Source organism: Neopsephotus bourkii, unplaced genomic scaffold, assembly GCF_033783945.1.
Source record: "Neopsephotus bourkii isolate Nb327-2 ecotype Australia unplaced genomic scaffold, CSIRO-AGI_Nbou_v1 NB_718, whole genome shotgun sequence".
NCBI classification, from domain to species: domain Eukaryota; kingdom Metazoa; phylum Chordata; class Aves; order Psittaciformes; family Psittacidae; genus Neopsephotus; species Neopsephotus bourkii.
Window position 1 is genome coordinate 1502697 of NW_026901217.1, and position 20499 is coordinate 1523195.

The 20499-nt window shown below is 38.6% G+C and overlaps 1 protein-coding gene across 7 annotated transcripts in view; it reads right to left on the reverse strand.

The window, feature by feature from the left end:
• The window catches only part of OTUD4 (OTU deubiquitinase 4), a 33305-nt gene extending 13007 nt beyond the window's left edge, over nucleotides 1-20298 (reverse strand). For 2 of the 7 annotated variants that reach the window (XM_061354153.1, XM_061354150.1), the window contains exons 1-11: nucleotides 17069-17900; nucleotides 15427-15510; nucleotides 12599-12649; nucleotides 10677-10723; nucleotides 7385-7457; nucleotides 6902-6983; nucleotides 5986-6130; nucleotides 3962-4019; nucleotides 3459-3576; nucleotides 3162-3226; nucleotides 1069-1169 (exon numbers count right to left, since the gene is read on the reverse strand). In XM_061354153.1, coding sequence (XP_061210137.1) covers nucleotides 1069-1169; nucleotides 3162-3226; nucleotides 3459-3576; nucleotides 3962-4019; nucleotides 5986-6130; nucleotides 6902-6983; nucleotides 7385-7457; nucleotides 10677-10723; nucleotides 12599-12649; nucleotides 15427-15510; nucleotides 17069-17233 — 989 coding nt within the window. In that variant the 5' untranslated portion in view covers nucleotides 17234-17900. Of the gene's footprint in view, nucleotides 1-1068; nucleotides 1170-3161; nucleotides 3227-3458; nucleotides 3577-3961; nucleotides 4020-5981; nucleotides 6131-6901; nucleotides 6984-7384; nucleotides 7458-10676; nucleotides 10724-12598; nucleotides 12650-15426; nucleotides 15511-17068; nucleotides 17906-20007 lie in introns of those variants that run through there. The other 5 variants (XM_061354151.1, XM_061354152.1, XM_061354149.1 and 2 more) reach the window with 4 other exon arrangements.
• Nucleotides 20299-20499: the final 201 nt, after the last annotated feature.

Here is a 20499-nt window from a genome sequence, read left to right on the forward strand (position 1 = left end):
GACAGAAAAGCATAATGACCAGAAAAAGTGATATACTCAGCTAAAGTTTTCACAAAACTACAACAGATGTCAGGATTAAAAAAACATTATGTTGGTGGTTTATATGCCACAACAGTTACTGTGTTTTTAATTGAGAATACTGTAGGATGTCCAAGCAACTGTTCACATTATTTGAAGGGAAGACATTGAAATCTATAATAGACAGGTCAAATCTGGCTAAATCTCCATTTAGCCATAGCAAGCTATGAGACAATCCCAGATCTCACAGCGTTTTCTTTTTTTATAACAGATCACATCAGATTAACGGACACTTTTCACCTTCCCTCATTTACCCTGACTGAAAGCTTTTCCTCTCTCCAAACTACACTCAGCTGTGGGTTGGTTTTGTCCCAGAAGTGTTAAAGAACTTGCAGCAGAGGTCAAGATGTGTCAAACCACCCCACCCTCCCCCCCCAAAAAATACAAACAGAAACAAACACCCCCTAAACAACCAAAACCACCACAAAAAAAACAAACAACAGTCACCCAACAACACACAAAACCACACTACAGCCCCCAACAACTTTAAACACTTGGTTTGTCCGAGGAAAGGCAAAGATGATGCTGATTCGAACAGCTGCTTAGCACTCTGTATGAAATCAGGTGGCGCTACTCAACCAATAGAGAAGCTAGGTGCTTTGACAGACCTTTTAATATCAAAAGCTTATCACAAATATAGCATCTAATTAATAAGCACCACAAGCAACACTTAATTAACATGGTATCAATCTGTTTAGGATTGGATCTTGGGGAAAAAAAAAATAAAAATCCCTGAGTACTAATGTAGTTATTATGTCACTCTGCAGGTAACATCCAGACTACTTAGCACTAAAGAAAAAAGCCTGCAATGACAACCAGTGCAGAACCTCTTTTTCCTATTTAGCATGTTGTTTTCTGAATTTTGTGGTAGTATCCCTTCAAATAAAGCAGCACATGCACTTTATGGACTGAAATCAACTTTGAATTCAAGTAATGCTGCCATTACCAGTGTTCAGTTTGGAAATGTTCCAAAACAGATCCAGCACTTACTTTGCTCCTAGCTCTTCTACAAATACAACAACTGGCCCATTCTCCGAACAAACTTCTTGAATGTGGGCATTATAAAACTTCCCATTATGTTCTAAGCGCACCTATAAGAAAAAAGAGTAAGAAAAAACAAAAGGTGCATTAACGTCAAAGAAGACAATAAGAGAACATCAGCACTTTAAAATGACAGCAATGTCAAAAATAGAGCGTTTCCTTTGGGCAACAGAAGACCTGAGAAATAAATATCACATAATTCAGTAAATGCATCAAAAGCAAATCTTCAATTCATATCACTTCTTCAAGAAGAAACAAAAATACTAAAACAAAACCAAAAAACTATATATACACCCACCCCAGAAAGCTTGCCTGGTAACATGACATAATGAAACAAGCTTTCAAAACTACATGAGAAAGAAGTAAACAGTGTATCAAGGCTTTTCAATTTCACTGAAAACACTTTCTTTTGGAATAAAACCCAAAGCTTTTTCTAGTCAAAATCCATGTAAAGAAAAGAAAAATTCATTACTAACTTCAGGGAAATTTAGTGTAGTTAAGAACATAACGCCAATTATTTCTGAAGTTATTCTTCAGGAAGTTGCTTTGAAAACAACCAAAAAAAGTTGTTCAGACATGATCACAGTGTTACTCGTCTGACATTCCATATTCTTAAAAGTCTTCTGATACACATAAATTTCATAATGTTCTGCTAGAATATTTGGCTTTCGAATTCTATTAATTTGGTCAATTTCACTTTTCACCGTTTCCTTTGTCTTTCCTCCTCATGTTTTTATCCCATATATTCACTGACTCGCTACGTACATATAAAATTTGACTGAGTATGTTAGCTACCAGAGATGTTTCTACTAATAATACCTGTACCCTTTAGTAAATACTACATGAAATACATTGAAATACAAATTGTAAGTCTTTCCCATTAAGCAATAAATAATCAACTCACTCTAGGTTCAGAGATGTGTTTTTCCTGAATTTATTCACTATGCTTAATTCCATTACACATACACACACACAAAAATACAGACTGAAAGAGCCCCCACACTGCATAATAAAACTGGGTATTTTCACATTCAGAAGAATAACCTTAAGTAGATGGTCAAGTGTCCTAGAAAGCACCATGTTTAGCCAAGCACCAACAGTTTAGTTAACACACATAAGGAGATTAATGTAAAATTTGAGCACTATAGAATTTAATGGTAAATCTTATTTCTTCTTAAGCAGCAATGCATACTCCAAATTTTAACAGAGTTTAAAGTGCAATTGTGTAGTGCACTTTGAATACTTCAAGAGGAAGAGTCGTCCCAAACTTCAGGATCTGCAGTAACTAAAGCAGCAAGCTGTATTCCATTACTTGAAACTCATGTTTAGAGCAAAGTCAATTTACAAACAGTAATCATTATCTCCAGAGCTGAATATAAATACATGGAACTATGGTGTTGGTTTTGGTCTCTCCAAAGAAAAGCTCAGATGACAGAAACCACCAAAATTTAGTTGTCCATCATGTACATATATGCATGCAAACACTTCACCATAACTCAATATAAGAAAGCAAGTGCTTTCATCAGCAAAAGATGCAGGGGAGATAACAATTAGTTTTATAAAACAGATACACCCCACACTTTCACACACCACAGGAGTAGCTACCTAGCTTATGGAGCCCACCAAGAGAAAAAACAGAGCTTAGCCTGAACTGAATAAAATACCCTAAACACACCTGCTTCTCACACACAGGCTAGCATTCTACAAGGCTAAGCAAGGACTCACCACAGAGGGAAGCCTGAACAAACTTATCTTCATACTTAACATTAAGGTCCGCAGTCATTTTACCAACTACACTCCTGAAGTCAACATTGTGACTTTTAAATCCAGTAAATTGGCACTGATCATATGTTCTATCACCTGCCTTTTCTAGACGTATGCTGTAAGCCATGAATACTGCCAACAGTTAAATATTGAGCATGCACTCAGTTGAAGACACAAGAATATTTAGAAAGCAGCATATAAATATCAAAACAGTAAATGAAGAGGGGCATCTTCAGCAAAATGTTAATGTCTTTAACTATAATGCAACTATTACTTACTTTACATTTATCTCCAACTGAGTATTGCATGCCAGCGGCAATAGAAAAATCTTGATTTTGCTGATCTGTAAATACATTATCAATAACATATTGTTAGTTTAAATACACTGTAAGAGTTACTTTCTTGATGCAGTAGAAGTGCAAACCCCAGGTACACACCCTAAACCTGCACACTGACCCCTGTGAGAAAGACCACTGCCGAAACCCAAACCTCCATTTGCACCACTGCTCTTCAAGAGACCTCACTTTATACATCAGCATACAAAAGCTGGAACTTTTAAGTATTTGGTTACTTACCCCATTTGGACTGGAGCCAGACGTCATATTCAACATTTCTGTAAACTAACGGATTGAGTGCTTTAAGAACTTTTTTAGGTAAGACCAACAAGGCAGGATTCCCATTGCTCTTAAGGTGCTGTATGAAACAGAACAAAGTCCTAAATGATCAAATATATAATGATGTAACATTCTCCATTTTTCAACCACAGTGCTCAGCTTTAAACTAAAATAGAAAGAAGCTCAAAATACATAAAGCATAACATAATTCAACTACCTTTTCAATGCTTTTTCTTCTAACCATATCAGAACAAAAATTAAGAACCAAGTAGTGTTAAAAGGACACTATCCAGCTTTTGGCACAAGAAAAGCAAAAGTTATTTTTCAAAGTAGTAGGTAGTTTTCTAAGCTATCACATATTAGCAGAACTAGAAACACAAGATTCTCTCAGGAACACTGAACACTCAAAAAATACGGAAAATCACAAATCACTAATAAGAAAATAAATCTTAACATATAAATACCTTGTTGTCAGAAAGAGATTTCAATCCATTCGTATCGCTAACTGTTGTAGCATTACCCCTGCAAAAGGACAGAAGTGAACTGTGACACTATAGTATTAACAATGCCTGAAAACTGGGTAAAGAATTTTCTTGGAAGCGGAAAAAAATACCACTTTCTACACAGTTTTTCCACAATAAGCATACCACGGAACATCTTTCAAAATGAAAAAGCTGTCTAAAACAAAGAACTACATTTCTGTATCATATAAAGCTAAAAATAATATTTTTGGGGTTTAGAACAAGTTTTAGGATGTCTAATTTATGCGTACTGACTTAGCCATCACTTAAATAAAAAAGGGGGGAAGGGAGCAGGGAAAGGAAACAAAAAATTCCTCTAAAATGTCTGCAGTTATATAAGGAAAACATAGCAAAAGCAGACATTGAAAAAAAAAATTAAAACCAAAAAACATTCTATTAGCGAACTGGCATCAGACACTCTAGTTTACTCTTATTTTCTACACCTGACATCAGTGGAAAAATTACTTTCCACAGAGAAAAACCAAGTATTTTTCCCTACAGCAAGCTGTAAGTATCTGTCAGCATTAACTGCTCCCAAAACCAAAACAAACTATTGCATTTAATAACAACATAACTGAAAAGTTGACATTTATAAAATGCAAAAGACTTTCTGGAAAACTAGGTAATGAAACAAGTTGAAGTCAACTTCAATGCAAGCAGGAAAATCAAGACTTCATAAACACAGCAAAATGTCTGCAATTCATGTTAACTAGACCAAGAGTTACACACACTGGCTCTTGCGTCATAAAACATATGGTTTAAATAAAAAATGTTGAGTTTGGTAGTCTCAAGTGAGTTTATGACCTTCATCTACAAAGGTGCTATGGAGGTTAGCAGTTTATTTTCTTATGAATCCCAAAGATACAGGATGATGCTACTGCATACAAAGCCCAGGAAAGCTTCAAGAGCAGAAAGGAATGAAGAAGGTTTCCACTGTCTGACATTTAACCACAATAATTGTTCCCCAAGGCAGAAATACTTTGTATTTTAATTGGCAATGCTCCCTAGTATTTTTTTTTTTCTAAACAAGAAAGGAAGCTAAATCCTTTCCCACAACTTGGTTTTCCTTCTGTGATTTGCATCATCTTCCTTTCTGTTGTTTTCAGCTTGAGGTAAAAAAAAAAAAATAAACCACAAAAAAACAATCAGCTTCCAATATCTCAAAGTATTTCTTCTGACACATGCCGCACAGACAACAGCAGAGTCCCCAGTAAGGACTTTAATGACATTAAGTGGGAAGAGGGGACATGATGCACTAATACAGCATAATCTCCATGGTTTCAATGGAATTTCACACAGCCAGAGATTTTAGAACAGTATTAAACAGAAAAAAACTGACACTATGTAAACGCAAAAATGGCACTGTGGAAGACTTACTGTACAAAAGGAATCAGTAGGTCAAAATCTCAAAGCTAGCTAAAGCATTCAGGTCCAGCAAAAAGAACACAAACCCACAAACAGAATCACTTCATAAAGATCACAGAACAAAACGTAGCAAGCTATATCTGTATTTCTCCATTTTGATACATCCCAAGCAGGTATTTCAGCCCCCAGATGTGGAAACATAATCTGGAGTAGATTCCTGTAACTGTACTGAGTTGCAAGAGCTGGCCAAGTAACTTTGACAGTTTACCATGCCAGACTGGCAGACTGACAGCTGTCCCCAGGGGATTCTGCTCTTTTAAACAGGAAGAGGGACATGTTGCAATGGCAATATTCCATTATGTAAAGAGACGTGAAGCTAGACTACAGGATAAACAGAGGAATGAGAAACCTGTCCTTCGGTACAGGGAAGATGACACATTTCATTCTTTCTAACCTTGTCACTTAGTGTTTCTTTTCTTAGTATTTTGTAAAGGTCTTTCAACCCTAAGTATTAGAATTCTACTACCCACCAGAAATTCAGAAAACTCATTTAACATGTATTGCTTACGGGCACCTTACAGTAACATTTAAATCCAATTTACCTGTAGCTGTCATCTTCTGAATCTGAAGCAGATACTTCACTGCTACCGTTACTTTCCTCTGTGACACCACCAGCACTAAGTTCCGCTATAATTTTCTTTACATCTGTATCAAATACTTTCTCATAAAGCAATTCATACAGTAGAGCTGGGGAAGAGGAGGAGATAGTGGAAGGGCAAAATCAATTACAAGGCAAATAAGATTTTATACTACCATTAGTGATGCATTTCAAATTTCTTCAGTCAAAGCAAGCAAGCATTCTGATGTCTTAAACTGTGAAAGCGTTAAAAGCAGAACTAGCTGCAGCTACTACGGGTATGCATACTAAAAATTAGGTCAAATTTGCCCTCTGCCATGCAACTCTGCACACAGGCAGAGTTTCCATGAAGAATTAGAATCCTTGTAGAGACTGTCACAGTGACCCATCAAACCTGATTAGGACCTTTGAGCATTCTGCAATCAACCAAAGAAAACAATAATCCATGAAGACAGTTATTTTTTCCACATGCAACCCCTGTAATTTCTGTGACAAGTTACACATGCAAGGATAATTCTAACACAATTAGTTTGCTAACATAGTCTGAAATACAAAATCAACACGAGAATGTTGACCAGACAAAATGCAACAGATTATAGATTAGTACACCAACATTTTTTGTTTACATCAGACCACCCAGATTCAAAGAGGCAGGTAAATATTATCTTGTCATATAATCTGCTTTGTCAAGAATCAGGACACAGGAAGAATTTGTGTTCTTGCAAAACCATACAGTCATTGACAATTCAAATGGAAAATTAAGCTACTAAAAAAAATTGCTACAATGAGCTTTCATACAGTGTTTTTCCTGAAACCTAAGAGTGACCATTTTAAGATTTTGGTAAAAATACATGCTTTTAACTAACCACCATAATACTTACACTGGCACAGAGCAGCCTTTTCTGAATACTCTATGGGATAAACAATATCATAGTGGTTTCCATTTGAGAAGCACAGCAATACCTATTAAAAAAATGCAGATATTTTAGTGTTTGCATCTCACTTGATTTTTCATATTAGCACTACCTTTTAAATTCAACCTTATGTACCAACACACACATATCCTTTAAACAAAAAAAAAGATTTGTCCAAAAGTCAAAAAAACTTTAAGACAGAGGTAGCTATGGGAGTTAGCACCTGTAAATTGTTTTACAAAACTTTAGATTACTAGGAAGATACACCCCAAATATCCATTTAAAAAGAAGTGCTACATGTATCAACAGAAGCCTTAAATATGTACAAAAAGAAATTGTTAAAACTCTCAGAACATTTCATAGTGTTGAGTAATAAAACTCACAAAACTATTTGCTGTTTATATAGTCTTAATTCAGCCTTTCACAATAGCCATCATTAATTTTTTTTACCTTATCAGAAAAGCCATTTTCAGTTACATGTGAAGGAGAAGCATTTGGTTCCCGGTATATTATGAAATCTTTCCTGAGGACAAAAAAATAGCAGTTAAGAATTAATTTAAAAATTAGTATCAATTAAAAAAAATGAAATATTCAAATCAAGTTCCAGGAATATTCACAACCACAGAAAACACCTACTGGAAAAGAATACTGAAGAAGATGAATACAACTATCACTGATCAAAAAAAGGCTTACTTTTACGAAAGAATTCTAGAATAAGATGTTCTATCACAATGTTGACAGAGCCAATAACAAGTAAAGCAGATTTCCATACACTGCTTTTTGGAGCAATGTCTAAAAAGATGATGGCTCCCCAGTGTTGGATAAATTCACTGCACTTTTTGCCATTTGGAAGCCAACCAGAAAAAAAAGGAGGTTGGTTTTATGAACAGAGGGGAAACAATGACAACAGCAATGGCTTAGGCTAAATCTGTTAGCAGACTGATTACATGCGCATGACAACCCTCTTGGGCCAGCTAACAGAGCAGTCCATGTCTGTGCTCAGAAAATCTTCTCGCCTAACAAACCAAGTTCTTATGCTCAGAAGGATCCACACGTTTCTGCTCCCAAACAGACCACCAGCAGGCATTGCCTGAGGATCATATATTGTAACCAACAAGCACCTCTGCAAATCACACCCTCTGTGTCTTTTTTTTCCTACATTTTAAAAAGCATAATACACTGACAAAGACAGAGGGTTCAGTTTCCCTTTTTTAGGGGCTAAGACTCCACTGACTCCACTGAAGTGTGGAGTCTAACACGATCCTGTGTTTGTTAGACTCAAGTTGCTAGATCTGAAGTGACAAGGAAACCCCTCTGTTGTCTCTTCAACTGCTCTCTTCAACAGCAGAGAAAGAAACTTGGGGAAGCTTGGCCTGAACCAGCAGATAGCATGCCACTGATGTGTTGGCAGACATTCACCATCAAGGGTGAAAGTCTAGTACGGTCTTTAAACCAGGCTTAGAAAATTTTTATCATTGCAAAGAAAGTTTGGGTATCTCACTACGTTTAAAAGAATCGAAAATACCAAAAATGAAGAGGTAAGCTACTACAGTTAAGCAAATTTAGAATTTGCATTCCACACTTACAATTCTCTTTTTCGGCTTGTTAGATTAAAAAGCATAAAAAGTTGAACTGGATATAAAGTGACACATACAGGAAAACCCACAACTGATACTGACATGACACACTGTTTGATTTTCTACTTTCTAAAAACTGAAATCATTGTTCGCTACTTTCTTCTTTTTTGCTATAATCGGTCTCTGTCATGATCTTAATTATATTCTTTCTTTGATCCATAAATCCTCCCCATGAATTCTTTGCTCAGCAACCAATCACTTCCTTGAACTTCTTCCTTGCTCACACAAGCAAAGGCTTTACTAGTCTTGCAAAATGGTGAAATACACTTAGAGACGCTTTTTTGGGATTAAAAAAAATCCACAAGTTTCTACAACAAGTCAGAAAAAGCAATTCTGAGAAGAAAAGAATTTCATAGCTCAGAAACCCACCTGCTTCAGGGCAGCAAGGAAAATTTAATAGATAACCAAATTACACCTGTGATAGATCTGAGGAGTTAAAATGACACAAACCTATTCATACTGCATTTCTACCCTATGCTTGAAGTCTGAAACTCTCTCATTTCTGCCTGACACAGAACAGTAAATTCATACTTCTGCTCTCCCTCAGTCTGCCAGCCCGCAGGAAGAGAAGCAACTATGTCTCCCTACCTCCAGCACCATTCCTACTTTCCCTAAGCCTCAAAATTGCCTTTTTAATAAAAGACAGTCTTCCCGAAACAAGTATGGCAGTAGCAATTCTTGCGTGTCCAACTCCGCAGCGAAATACTGCCTACAGTTGCAACTATGCCACAATCCTCCTCATGCTTCCAATAGAAATTTTAAAAATGCTATGATCAACCAGGATTTGTCTCTCTATTCATTTAACAGCTGTGGTCCTGGATACCAACATATCACAGCTTCAAAATCAACTGGTTCTATTTCATGACAATACATTTCTCATGGCCAGAAATAGAACAAACAGAAGATCACAACCACCCAGGTCCAATGTAAGCAAGCATGCAATTTTATTGACTTGAGCTACATCCCTCTTCACCCTGGCTCAATCTAACCATTAGACTTTCTTTGTAAGCCTCTTCAGCCAAACTTTACTCTCCCACCTGTGCAGCACATGCAACTCCGAACTGTCCATTAACAACAAAATGCCAAGAGTGTTTCATGCAATTTCCCACCCTTAGCACTCATCTAAGTACCTGAAATATTTTACTAGTTGCTTTCCTCCATCAAGTGTCTCATCAAGCGTCAAAGTATAAAAAGTCATTAATTTACAGTAAGCATTTTGAAATACTGAATTTTTCAACAGGTTCACAAACAGCAGAAAGAGAAGATGGTGTACATTGCTTATTCCCTTGCACAGTATATAGAAAGCAGCTATAAATATTCAGCATGTTGTTTCATACTACTTTGTAGGAAGATTAATATAGAGGTTTACATTTAATGAAAAACACATCAACAAAACTGCTCATCACCAAGGAGTGTTTCTATGCACAAATACCAAAACATTTCTAAAGCATAGCTCAAACTATGGTACTTGACAAACTCGTACTATTTAATCCATACTGATAGAGTAGAAAAATTGATGTTTATACAGAAAAGAGACTAAGCAGTACACCAGGTAATCTTTTTATATATATATATATATATATATATATATATATATGAAAATACACCTGGTAGTCTTATACATATATACCTGGTACACAGAACTTCATAGCAGGGGGTGACTTTCTAGCATGGAGCCTACAATACTCGTATCACTTTCGAGCTACATCAGAGCATTTGTACAAACGTAATAAAGAAACAAGTAAAGGCCCCAACTTAGCAATACTGTTAATATTAAAGCGTTGCTGAGAAACAGGAAGAAATGCCATTTTAATAGAAACATTAAGATATGAAAATTAACAAGATACAAACTGTATCACTCTACCCACAATCAGCTGTGCAGGTGAGATGCATGACATTATTGCAAACCTGGATTCAAACCCCCAATTAAATGCCATTTTCAAAGCTCACTTTTCTATTTATTACCTTGAAAGCCATGATTTTCAAAGCATACTTATAACTTTCTGGAGAGCTACAGTATAACATGCAATTACATCTTTGTTATTCCAACTGACTCACTAACAAAACAACTGATCTCAATAAAACATATTTAAAAGTTTCCTTACTTGTACATAAGAGAAAGGGCACTTATTTCTACTTGTCCAACCCATTCCTATATTGAAAGAAAAAAGAATAAAATTAACTTCAAACACACAATTATTAAACACAGTTATTATACCTCCTCATGTGTAAGCCAAAAGATGCAAGAAATTACTGTCAAAAACCAAATATATCAACACAGAGTCTGAAGTTCAGCTGAGACACTTTGATTGTAGGTTTTTGTTAATAATAATTATTCCAGTAAGGCGGTTAAGGGGTACAAGCTAGAAGGACATTTCCCCAAACTAGCAATGAATCTATCTGCATGAAAACTGAGAGAACTAAAAATCAATCACAAATTCAAATCTGTCATTAAAGAGTATGAGTTTGAAAGGTGATAGAGTTGGGCTGGGGTATTTTTCTGTTAAACGATCAGCAGTCTAGCTTTTCAAAACTGACTTTTGAAAAAAAGCGAGTGTCAGATTTACCAAGTGGGTTTAAAAATGTTACTCGCCACATTTAAAACTGTTTGGGTTTGTGGCCTTGAGCTGTAGTTGAGCAGGAAAAAGACCCTTGAGGCTTAACTCTCCTGCCTAAAACACAGATGACTTCCACACAAATATTTTGACACCATCTTGTGAACTGCTCCAACAAAGTAGACAGTCCGCTTCCAAATAGCCAAAATAAACTTGTGATAGCTGCATTTCTCAGACAAGCAGCTATGTATCAACACCTGAAGAAAGACCAAGCCTGTCCTTTAAAATTGTTAATCAGTGAAGTGTCAGGAATGCCATTAACCCAGACTCAAATCATAAAAAAGTAAAAGCTGTTTCTTTCATTACCAGCCAAAGCAATGTCCTATGCTCCAGTATGATGGGACCAGACCTTTTTTCTCTTTTTTTTTTTTTTTGTTGTTGTTGTTCTTACTATATTAAAAAATACTGAAATTGAGTTTAGGGCAGGATTTTGTAGCATTTAATATTTTTTTTTTAAATTCTCATGACAATTTTCAAATTCATGCTAACTGCTCTGACCATGTGAAAAAGCTACTCTTTGGTTTATTTTTCCAAAGGATTTCTCTTACACATTAGTGAACATGTATGAGAAAGACATTTTCTACAAAGGCAGTGCGGTGCTGTAAACTATTCATATTAGCACAGTTTAGCGCAGAGTAAGTTCTACTGGGAAACAGCATGGTTTACCATTTAGCAAAGCATGTTAACTCAAGATCTGACTAACAAAGCTTTGCAGTTAAAAATCCTGGAATGAACAAAGACAGAAGCAGAGTAGGCCAACACCCAAAAAAAAAAAAAAACCCCACAAAAAGAGAACCATTCAGTTAGCCATTCTAACTAGGGAGGCTGGGGGAAGAAAGTCACGTTTTGATTTTAGGAGAGTAAAATTTAATACAATTTATGTATGAGTGCTTAAAAAAATTAAAAGATTTTGCAGTGTTTTACTAGATAATCCTTTTTCCCCCCATCCCCTCAGCTTACACAAATTAACTCCTTAATAAAAATACTAACATTAAACTGGTGGAGAGAAGGGGAATAATAATTCTGCTTCAAATAAGTATCTGCAAAAAAGCCTGTGGCTACTGTTCATAATATCCCTTACGTAACTAACTCTCTTTTCACCATGGAAACTTTCAGACTTTATTCAAGGCTGCCTTCAAGAAAAAACTAGCTACACTATGTTTCCTGATGTTTTGCAGAAGCTAGAAACACCTGGGTACAATCTGAGGACTAACAGGTTTAAATCCAGACACAAAAAAAAAAAGTATCCCTAAATCATCTTACACTAGAGAGTACACTGATAAAAACATATGTTCATATAATTCAGAAACCTCTTAAATTCACTCAAAGCATTTGTGAGAGAAAAAAAAAATGCAATTATCCATCAACTTCAATACAGTACTACTTTTTATTATAAGTCAAGTTTAACATACCTGTGGATTTTCCAAACATTTTAGATAGTCTTCAAATGGACCCTCTATGAACTGTGTTAAAAAAAAAAAAAAAGGAAAAATAAGAAAGAAATTATTAGTTTTTATTAGAATAGTGTATGCAATCCCTAGTGTGTGACCCACTCTACCAATGGGAATGTTCCACTGGAAATGTAAGACTACCCTGCCCCCAAAGGGTTTACAATCTAAGTATAAAGTGATGTAAAGATAAGGGAATAAAGGTCAGCATTCCAGAAAATAACCACATAAATAGCCTCTAGAGTCGTCAAAAAATCCAAACAAACAAACAAAAAAAAAGCCTCAAACACCAACAGTAAGAAATCCAGCAGCCAAAGGGGGAAATCTGAAATAAAGCAAAAATGCTGCAAAAGTAGGTGTTTATGGGCAATTCAACCCAGGCATGCAAAGCATCACTGGAGAGAGTATGTGTGGGCTTATTCAAGTATCTTGTCAAAAGAAATAGGCAACAATGGACAATCAGAAACAAAAGTCACATTTCTGTAATCCCAAGCAGCAGTAAGATATAGTATAGGCAAATCAGAAAGCATTTTATCTTCATTTCTGTATCACTTCAAAAAACTGCTTTTACTATCAGTGAAATGATGCAAACAAAATGGGCTACCCTGTAAGCACCAGACTAAGAAAGTAACCCTTCAGCTGCACTCTTTAACATGCACATTTGTTAAGACCAGAGAAAGATTCTGCAGTAACAGACATGAGACTCTATTTTTAAAAAAATTATATTTAGACACAATCTAAATGCTATTTAGGCACAATCTGCAGATTGTGTCTGAAGTAGTAATTCCTATTATGAACTTAAGCTACAAGCTGTACAGCCTTTCTACCCACAGTGATTACAAAACAAGGCAATGAGGAAAACTGATTGAAGTAATTGAGATTAAAAGTTCTGCTATAGCCTTTTTGCACCTGGCTGGACAGTGCTGTTTATGAAAAGAATCAAAAAGTCTAGCCAAAAATTTTAATTTAGACAGACGCAATCAGGTATGAATTTAAAAGGTGAATTTGTAAAACATGATCACACACAGCAGGATTTTTTGTGTCTCAAAATTAAATGACCTAAAGATAACACACAGCAGAAGAAAGGGCACCAGAAAGTTCTCATAAGAAACTGAAGAGCTTTAAAAAAAAGAAAAAAAACATGAAAGTAAAACAGCAGCAATCAAAGATAACACTTCAAGAAAGGATGAGGATAAAAATGAAGACTGTTTCAGTCACCTGAAACTTCCATTATAGCAGCATCAATGGAATGAGAAATAAATCCAGGCTGCAATGGTTACAACAGACAGAAGAGGAGCTTCACCAAGTTCTACATGCCAATAGAACACAGTTACTAAGAAAGCAGATGAGTAAATAGTTGAACTAAGAGATTAGTTTGGTTAGGCATTGTTTGTTTGTTTGCATGGTTGGGGTTTTTTTAAGAGTTACCTTACCTCAACAATGCTATGTTACAGACTAAAAACACAAAGCATAGTAAGAGATATGGGGAGCAAAGGAGATCAGTAGAGCTGAAGTGAGATACCTGAGGGAGTAGGAACACCAGGAAATAACAACAGATATGAAACACTTCAACCTTGTACATGAAACACCTATTCTGAAAACTGACAAGAAGCTTAGAAAAGAGAGACTTTTCAGAAGAACAGCAAAGAGGGGAAATGACACGTATTTAGAGTCAAGAATGTTCAAGGTTATTTCCAAAAAGTAGATACTGGAGTAAGTGAAGTAATTGTGGTAAGAAAAGGGATTAAAAAGTCAGCAGTGAAAAAATAAGTAAGATGGGAGACAGATCTCAGACTTGGTTAAGTCCTCAGATGGACAGGAAAGAAACAGTCCTGACAAATGGAAACAGTCAAGTCAGCGCTGCTCTCCTAGGGGGACTCACTGTATTTCATGTCATTCATTCTTGACAATTTCCACACTACCAGTGATCAGTCACATTCGAGCATAGGGCACTTTGAAATTACAGAATACACACACACTTATTCCTTCTTTCCTTCTCTTCCCTTAAGGTGCTAGTGAGCACCTAAACCAGCCTTTTTATTTTGGGTCCAAATAAATTTGGAACAGAAAACAAAAGCTGAATAATAACCCTCTAGTAACAAATCCTTACACATACTCCTGTTTTGGCTATCTTTGAAGTTTTTTAAACAAGATATACACTAAAACACATACAAACAAACAGGAACGCCATTATTTATTACTGTTATTTTAAAAGGAATGAAAAATAGGGTTTTATAACATTAACACTGATGACATTGGTCAAATATAGCTCAATGTCAAAATATTTTATTCCATGGTTGATGGAGAATTTATGCATGTTTAGAAAAACAACACCACAGTGGCAATGCATAATAAATTGTAGACCCTGAAAGAATTTTCACTCTTCTCATCAGTCAATCCCTTATATATTGTAAAAGCAATTAAATAGCACAATAAGAGCATTTTATGTCCTTTGTTAAAATAGGCATTATACTAAAACAAAATCCAGATTTTGGTAGCTTCATTACTGACTATTACAGTTTAAGTTTGTTTTGTTATTTAATGAGCATTAAAAACTCTTCCCACCCCGCATGACTCCAGCTCAAGCAGCACACAAGTCTTCCTGCAGGCTTATGAAGATGAGTTACTACTACACATGTGCCAATTATTTTAAAGAGCACTCATTTTAAAAAGCATCAACTGGCATATAGCTGTGATGAATACTGTCACAAACAGCAAAATGTGCTTTAGAAAAGTGGAAGGAATAAAGCAACTTGTTTTTAATTGCTCACAAATAAAACAAAAATACTTACTGCTTCGAATTTCTCCCTATTTTTCCGAAGATAGTCTACACAAGCCATCCTAACATCAATATGCCGAGACTGAGAGTCTAACACCTACAAAGGGAGAATGAGAAGAATGTTACACTGGTTCTTACGAGTTTTAATGACAGGTCACAAATAATTAATGACTGTTGTTTAAATACAGGCTTCAAAATAGTCTAATTTTAAAAACATTTAAATACACACTCATTCAGTAACATCTTTATGCAGGTGAAAACTCAGTTACTTAATCAAAATTAAGTAACTGCAGATTTACTAAACTCAGACATTCAATTTTACAATGATTTACCGAGCAAAAGGAATATCATTTGTTGCTACTCTTTAACCAACTCCTTTGTAAAGGACTTTGAAGAAGTTACTGCACGAGTGAATGAGGAAATTTGACTGTCAACACGCATTTGTTCAAATGAAATCCAACCAGATCTAAGAGACTGCAGGATTACTTTCTCTTGACTTTAAGAGGTGTATGTCTGTTGCCTGAACACTGATTAGGAAGCCAGGAATTCAGATCCAAATATGACACCTGCATTTTACTTCCTGCTCAAACTTCTACTGGAAAAAAACATTACTTTCATCAGTTATCTCCAACATCACTTTTTCTGCACCCTCACTACGATGTAGGGAAATTCCAGACAATTCAAGCTGCAGCCTCTCTTGCAATCCTTACACACTACATTTAATTTAAAACACCTTCAAATTTAGACCAGTGCAGTTTCTCCTGCATCAAGAGTACAGAGATTAGGCCAAGTTTGTGGATAAACACCTAGTAACTCTGAATTAAAGGCCTTCCCTTCAATAAAATACAAATGTGATGTTAAGCTTATAGTTGAAAAAAGTTCTATATACACTGTAGTGTGGGCAAAACCTTATACATATATATATATATACACACATGTTAATTAAAAACACCAGAGTATAAATGTATACTCAACATTCCCCTGAAATAAAAAATAACACCACTCACTTCAGCTCTATAGCGTTTGCTATAATTCTCAAAGAAATTGAGAGGGGAAAGTAATGTTTAAAAAAAAAAAAAAAGAAAAAAGTGAACTGTGTACAATTAGCACAAGAATCTGGGCTCTCACAATCAGAAGCACCAGAGCTCCCACTGCTGTTTGTTTGTGTTTAAGACAAGATGACGCTGTCACTTTTTTCCTTTAATACTGAAATGGGGGAAGGGAATTCAACAGGAAGAACTAAAAATAAATTACTTTCTCCAATTTTATAATAAACTAATTAACAAATCTGAGAGCAAAGCTTTTCAGCTCTTTAAGCCAAATTCCGTTTCCTGAAGAGCCTCATGCGGAAGCAGTTGCACCCAAATGTAGAAATCTTACATTGAAAAAAGCTCTGAGGAGGCAGTGGAAGGTCAAAACAGGTAACAATTTCTTGGTGACAGAAAACGGCTGTACACACTGAACTTCTCTCAAGTTGCAAGGCAGAAATTCATTCTCGCACTCACACGCGCGCGCACACACACACACACATATATATATACGACTGTGTAACCTTAACCTATACTTGTCAGCATTTTAACACTAATTATCGCCCACTAATGAGATCTACTTCCCACGCTTTCATGAGAAGTAGCTTTGTTTAGGTAGGCAGTTACCTGCTCGGCCACAGCCCTGAAAAGACAAGATCCATCCTTGGCAACTCGCTTTCTGTACAAGCCCTGAGATCGCAGGTAGCAGTCCATAGAAGTGTCCCCGAGGGTGTCCGCGCCGCCGCCTTGATGGCTCTGCTCCCCGCTGTCGCCTCTGCACGCCGCCTCCATGTTTACCGCTTCACCCTGTGGAGAATGGCTGCACCCCTCCTAGCCCCACATGGCAAGGGAAACCCACCGAGCAGCTCCGCGGCCGGGTAAAGGAAACAGCAGCGGCAGTGGGGGGCAAAGTACTGGCCCCCGGCACTCGAGGTAGCAGCAGCGATAAGAAAAGCAGCCGGTCTCACGTTATCAACTTGCATGTGGGAATCGCGGGGAGAAAGAGCCAAGTTTTACTTCGCAGCCTGGACTTCCAGCTCCATAAACCCCGAGGCTTCTATGCTCCTCCGGAGGGCCGGGCAGCAGCTCCCGGGCACCGCTCCGGCGGGATCGCCGTCCCGCTTCTCCCCGCTCAGGGCGGCGAGTCCCGGCCCGGGCGCGCAGCCGGCCTGCCGGGCGGAAAACAAAAGAGAAAGGACATGTGCTACCGCCGCCGGGGAGGGGAAAAGGGAAAAAAGAGACGCGTAACCTGGCGTTTATTTTCACTTTCAGCCCGGGCGCTTCTGGGAGCGGTAGTCCCGGAGGAGGGAGCGGCGGGATCCTCCCCCGGCAGGGCGGGAGCGGGGAACAGGGCTCATGTCAGCCCGCGGGAGCTTCTTAGCTTTATAACCAAACATAGTTATAAAACCCAGTCCACAGATAGGTGCGGGTTTAATTTGGTTATGTTTGTTTTGTTTTCCTCAACACATTAGACTGTAAGATTACTTAACTCCATCCACTTGTAGGAAAGAAGACAGAACTAAAACTGGGATAGAAAAGGAAGCTTACTCAAAAGGAGCTTAGAAAAAAAGCCGCAGCCATTAACTACTTTTAATACACTACTTTTTCTGTATACCACTCTCAGTGGTAAGAAGCAGCACACATTTTTATTAGAATTGCATGACTTAGCTTTAGTTTGGCACTGTAAACAGCCTTGACAAGATTTAGGTGCACAAGAAGTGTCAAAAAAAGAAGCTTCCCAAATTTGTAAGGCTTTTTTTTTTTTTCTACTGTGGTTGTGCAACTTTCCTAGGAGAAAGAGCTATAAAGCTCTCAGTAGCAATAGTGATAAATAAAATGCTACCAGTTACTTTTTAGCTTAAATGAACAAATTTAGATGCAAGAGACAGAATGAATTAAACCTCTGATTTTTACTTTCAGCCAAGAACAGGGAGAGCAGTGTCTTGCACTATGATTTGTGTGTAACAACAGCAGATTGAATAAGCTGAAGTAACAAGCCTGGCTAAGTCTAGTGCTCAATCAGCTCTGCACAAGTAGTATGAAACCCTTGTCCCCAGCAGAAGCCCAGGTTCTCCAGAAAGGAGTTAGTCTACTGGAAACAAAAGCCCATTTCCAGGGTTCTCTGTAGACAAGGAGAATAGAAACTGAAAGAAGTGAATGTAAAGCCCTAACAGCATCTGAACCTCCAAGACACATGGAGCTGGTAAGGCAGCATGAGGACAGTTAAGACAAGGAACATGAGGTAAAAATACCAGTGAGGGGCTGGATGAAAAGCTCAGGCTTCTCACTAGAAGATGGGAAAGGTCATCTAACAAGACTGAACTATAAAGTTGCTGCTTCTGACTCAGCTAACCATGCTCACTTCAGGAACTCAACTAGTAGAATCCTGCATGGGAGAGGTGCTCTTCTGCAGCTACAAGTGATTTGGCAGTATGTTCTTGAGACTACCAAACTCGTGCCCAGTTACAGTTTCTTGAGAATATTCCATTTTTCCTCACCCTATTTATCACAGCTAAATACAGAACTATCCTCCAACACGGTCACAAGTCCATCTTCCCTCACATTTCAGCTCTTTCCTCATTGTGATTCTAAAAACTGGTTAGGGGAAGGCCAAATGCCTTTCACCAGATCTGTTAGACTCCAGAATGCCTGTACATACACACGAGGTCATCCAGTATCTGACAGAACGTGAACGTACTTCTGACAAGCGAATACACTGAGAAAACTAACAGTCATACACTTGCCAGTTTCCTAAAAGCCTGCTCTTTAGCAGCTGAATCCTGAAGTCAATCAAGCAATGGTGACCCACATATTATCCCCCCCCAATACTGCAAGAAGCAATCTGTTTCTAAAACAGTGATTCAAGAGATCTAGCCTGTACAAACTTAGTATCCAAGGCGTAAGAAACACATCCACCAAAAGACATCTGAAATCACTCAACCCTGTAATAAGTGCTCCATCAAGATAAGAACGGCCAAATCGTAACTCATGCACTGTTACAGATGTTCTAATTAGAAGTACCTCTACTAACACTTTCATCCAGCACCTCTACCACAGCTCCAGACGCTAGTTCTTCCTCCTCACTAACCTCTATTGCCCACACAAGCGCTTCTGCTGCACATACACTGAATCAGGTCAGGAAGCTGACTCAAGCTAAAAAGAAAGAAAGAAAGAAAGGAAAAAAACCAACCAACCAAACACAACACCCCCCCCCCCCCAAACTCGATGTTTAAACCAAGATTATTTGGTGATTCAGTCTACGGCTTGCCTGTGCCAACACCTGGCCAGCCAAGGCAGGGGGGGGGATCACAGCCGGGAGGAATCCGCCTCTCCTCACCCAACTGCAACCTTGGCCGACGGAGACCCGCTTTCGCCCCGCTCCACGGCCGCCCTTTCTCGCTCCGGTTCAACAGAACCGTCCTCCCAGCCAGCATGGGCGACTCAGCACAGGCCGAGCACTGGCAGACGGGCAGAGCGGCCTTCCCCGGGCACGGAAGAGGCCGCCGGAGCCGTCCTCTCCGCCTGAAGGACTGCGACGAGGCCCGTAGTCGCTGCCTGGCACTTACCGGCGGAAGGACGGGAGGCCCCCTCCTCTTTTTCTCCTCCTCCGCCCCCCCGCGCAACAGCTGCGGTGGTAGCAGTAGCAGCAGCAGCAGCAGCAGCAGCAGCAGCGGCGCCGCCCCCTCCTCGCCTCACAGCGGCCCCAGCGGCGGCGCAGGCACTTCAATCTCCCGCGGCGGCCTCTCTGCTCGCGTCGCTCCGCGATGATGCGGCCGCTGCCAGCCCCAGCCCAGTCCCGGTCTCGATCTCCCGCCTCGCTGCCTCTCATCACTCTCGGCCGCGCGCGCGAGGGAGGGAGGGAGGGAGGGAGGGAGAGAGCGCTCCCGCACGGCTCCCCCCTCTCCCCGCTAGCCGTTGGTTTGTCCCGACTGCCACACCTGCTGCGGCTCGTACCAGTTGCCGCACAAGGGGAGGCAAAGAAGGGACCGGCGAAAATGGCGAGGTGCGGGTGGAGAGAGCGGCGTTTAGAGCGGGGCTGTTTCTCTGAGTTTCGGCTT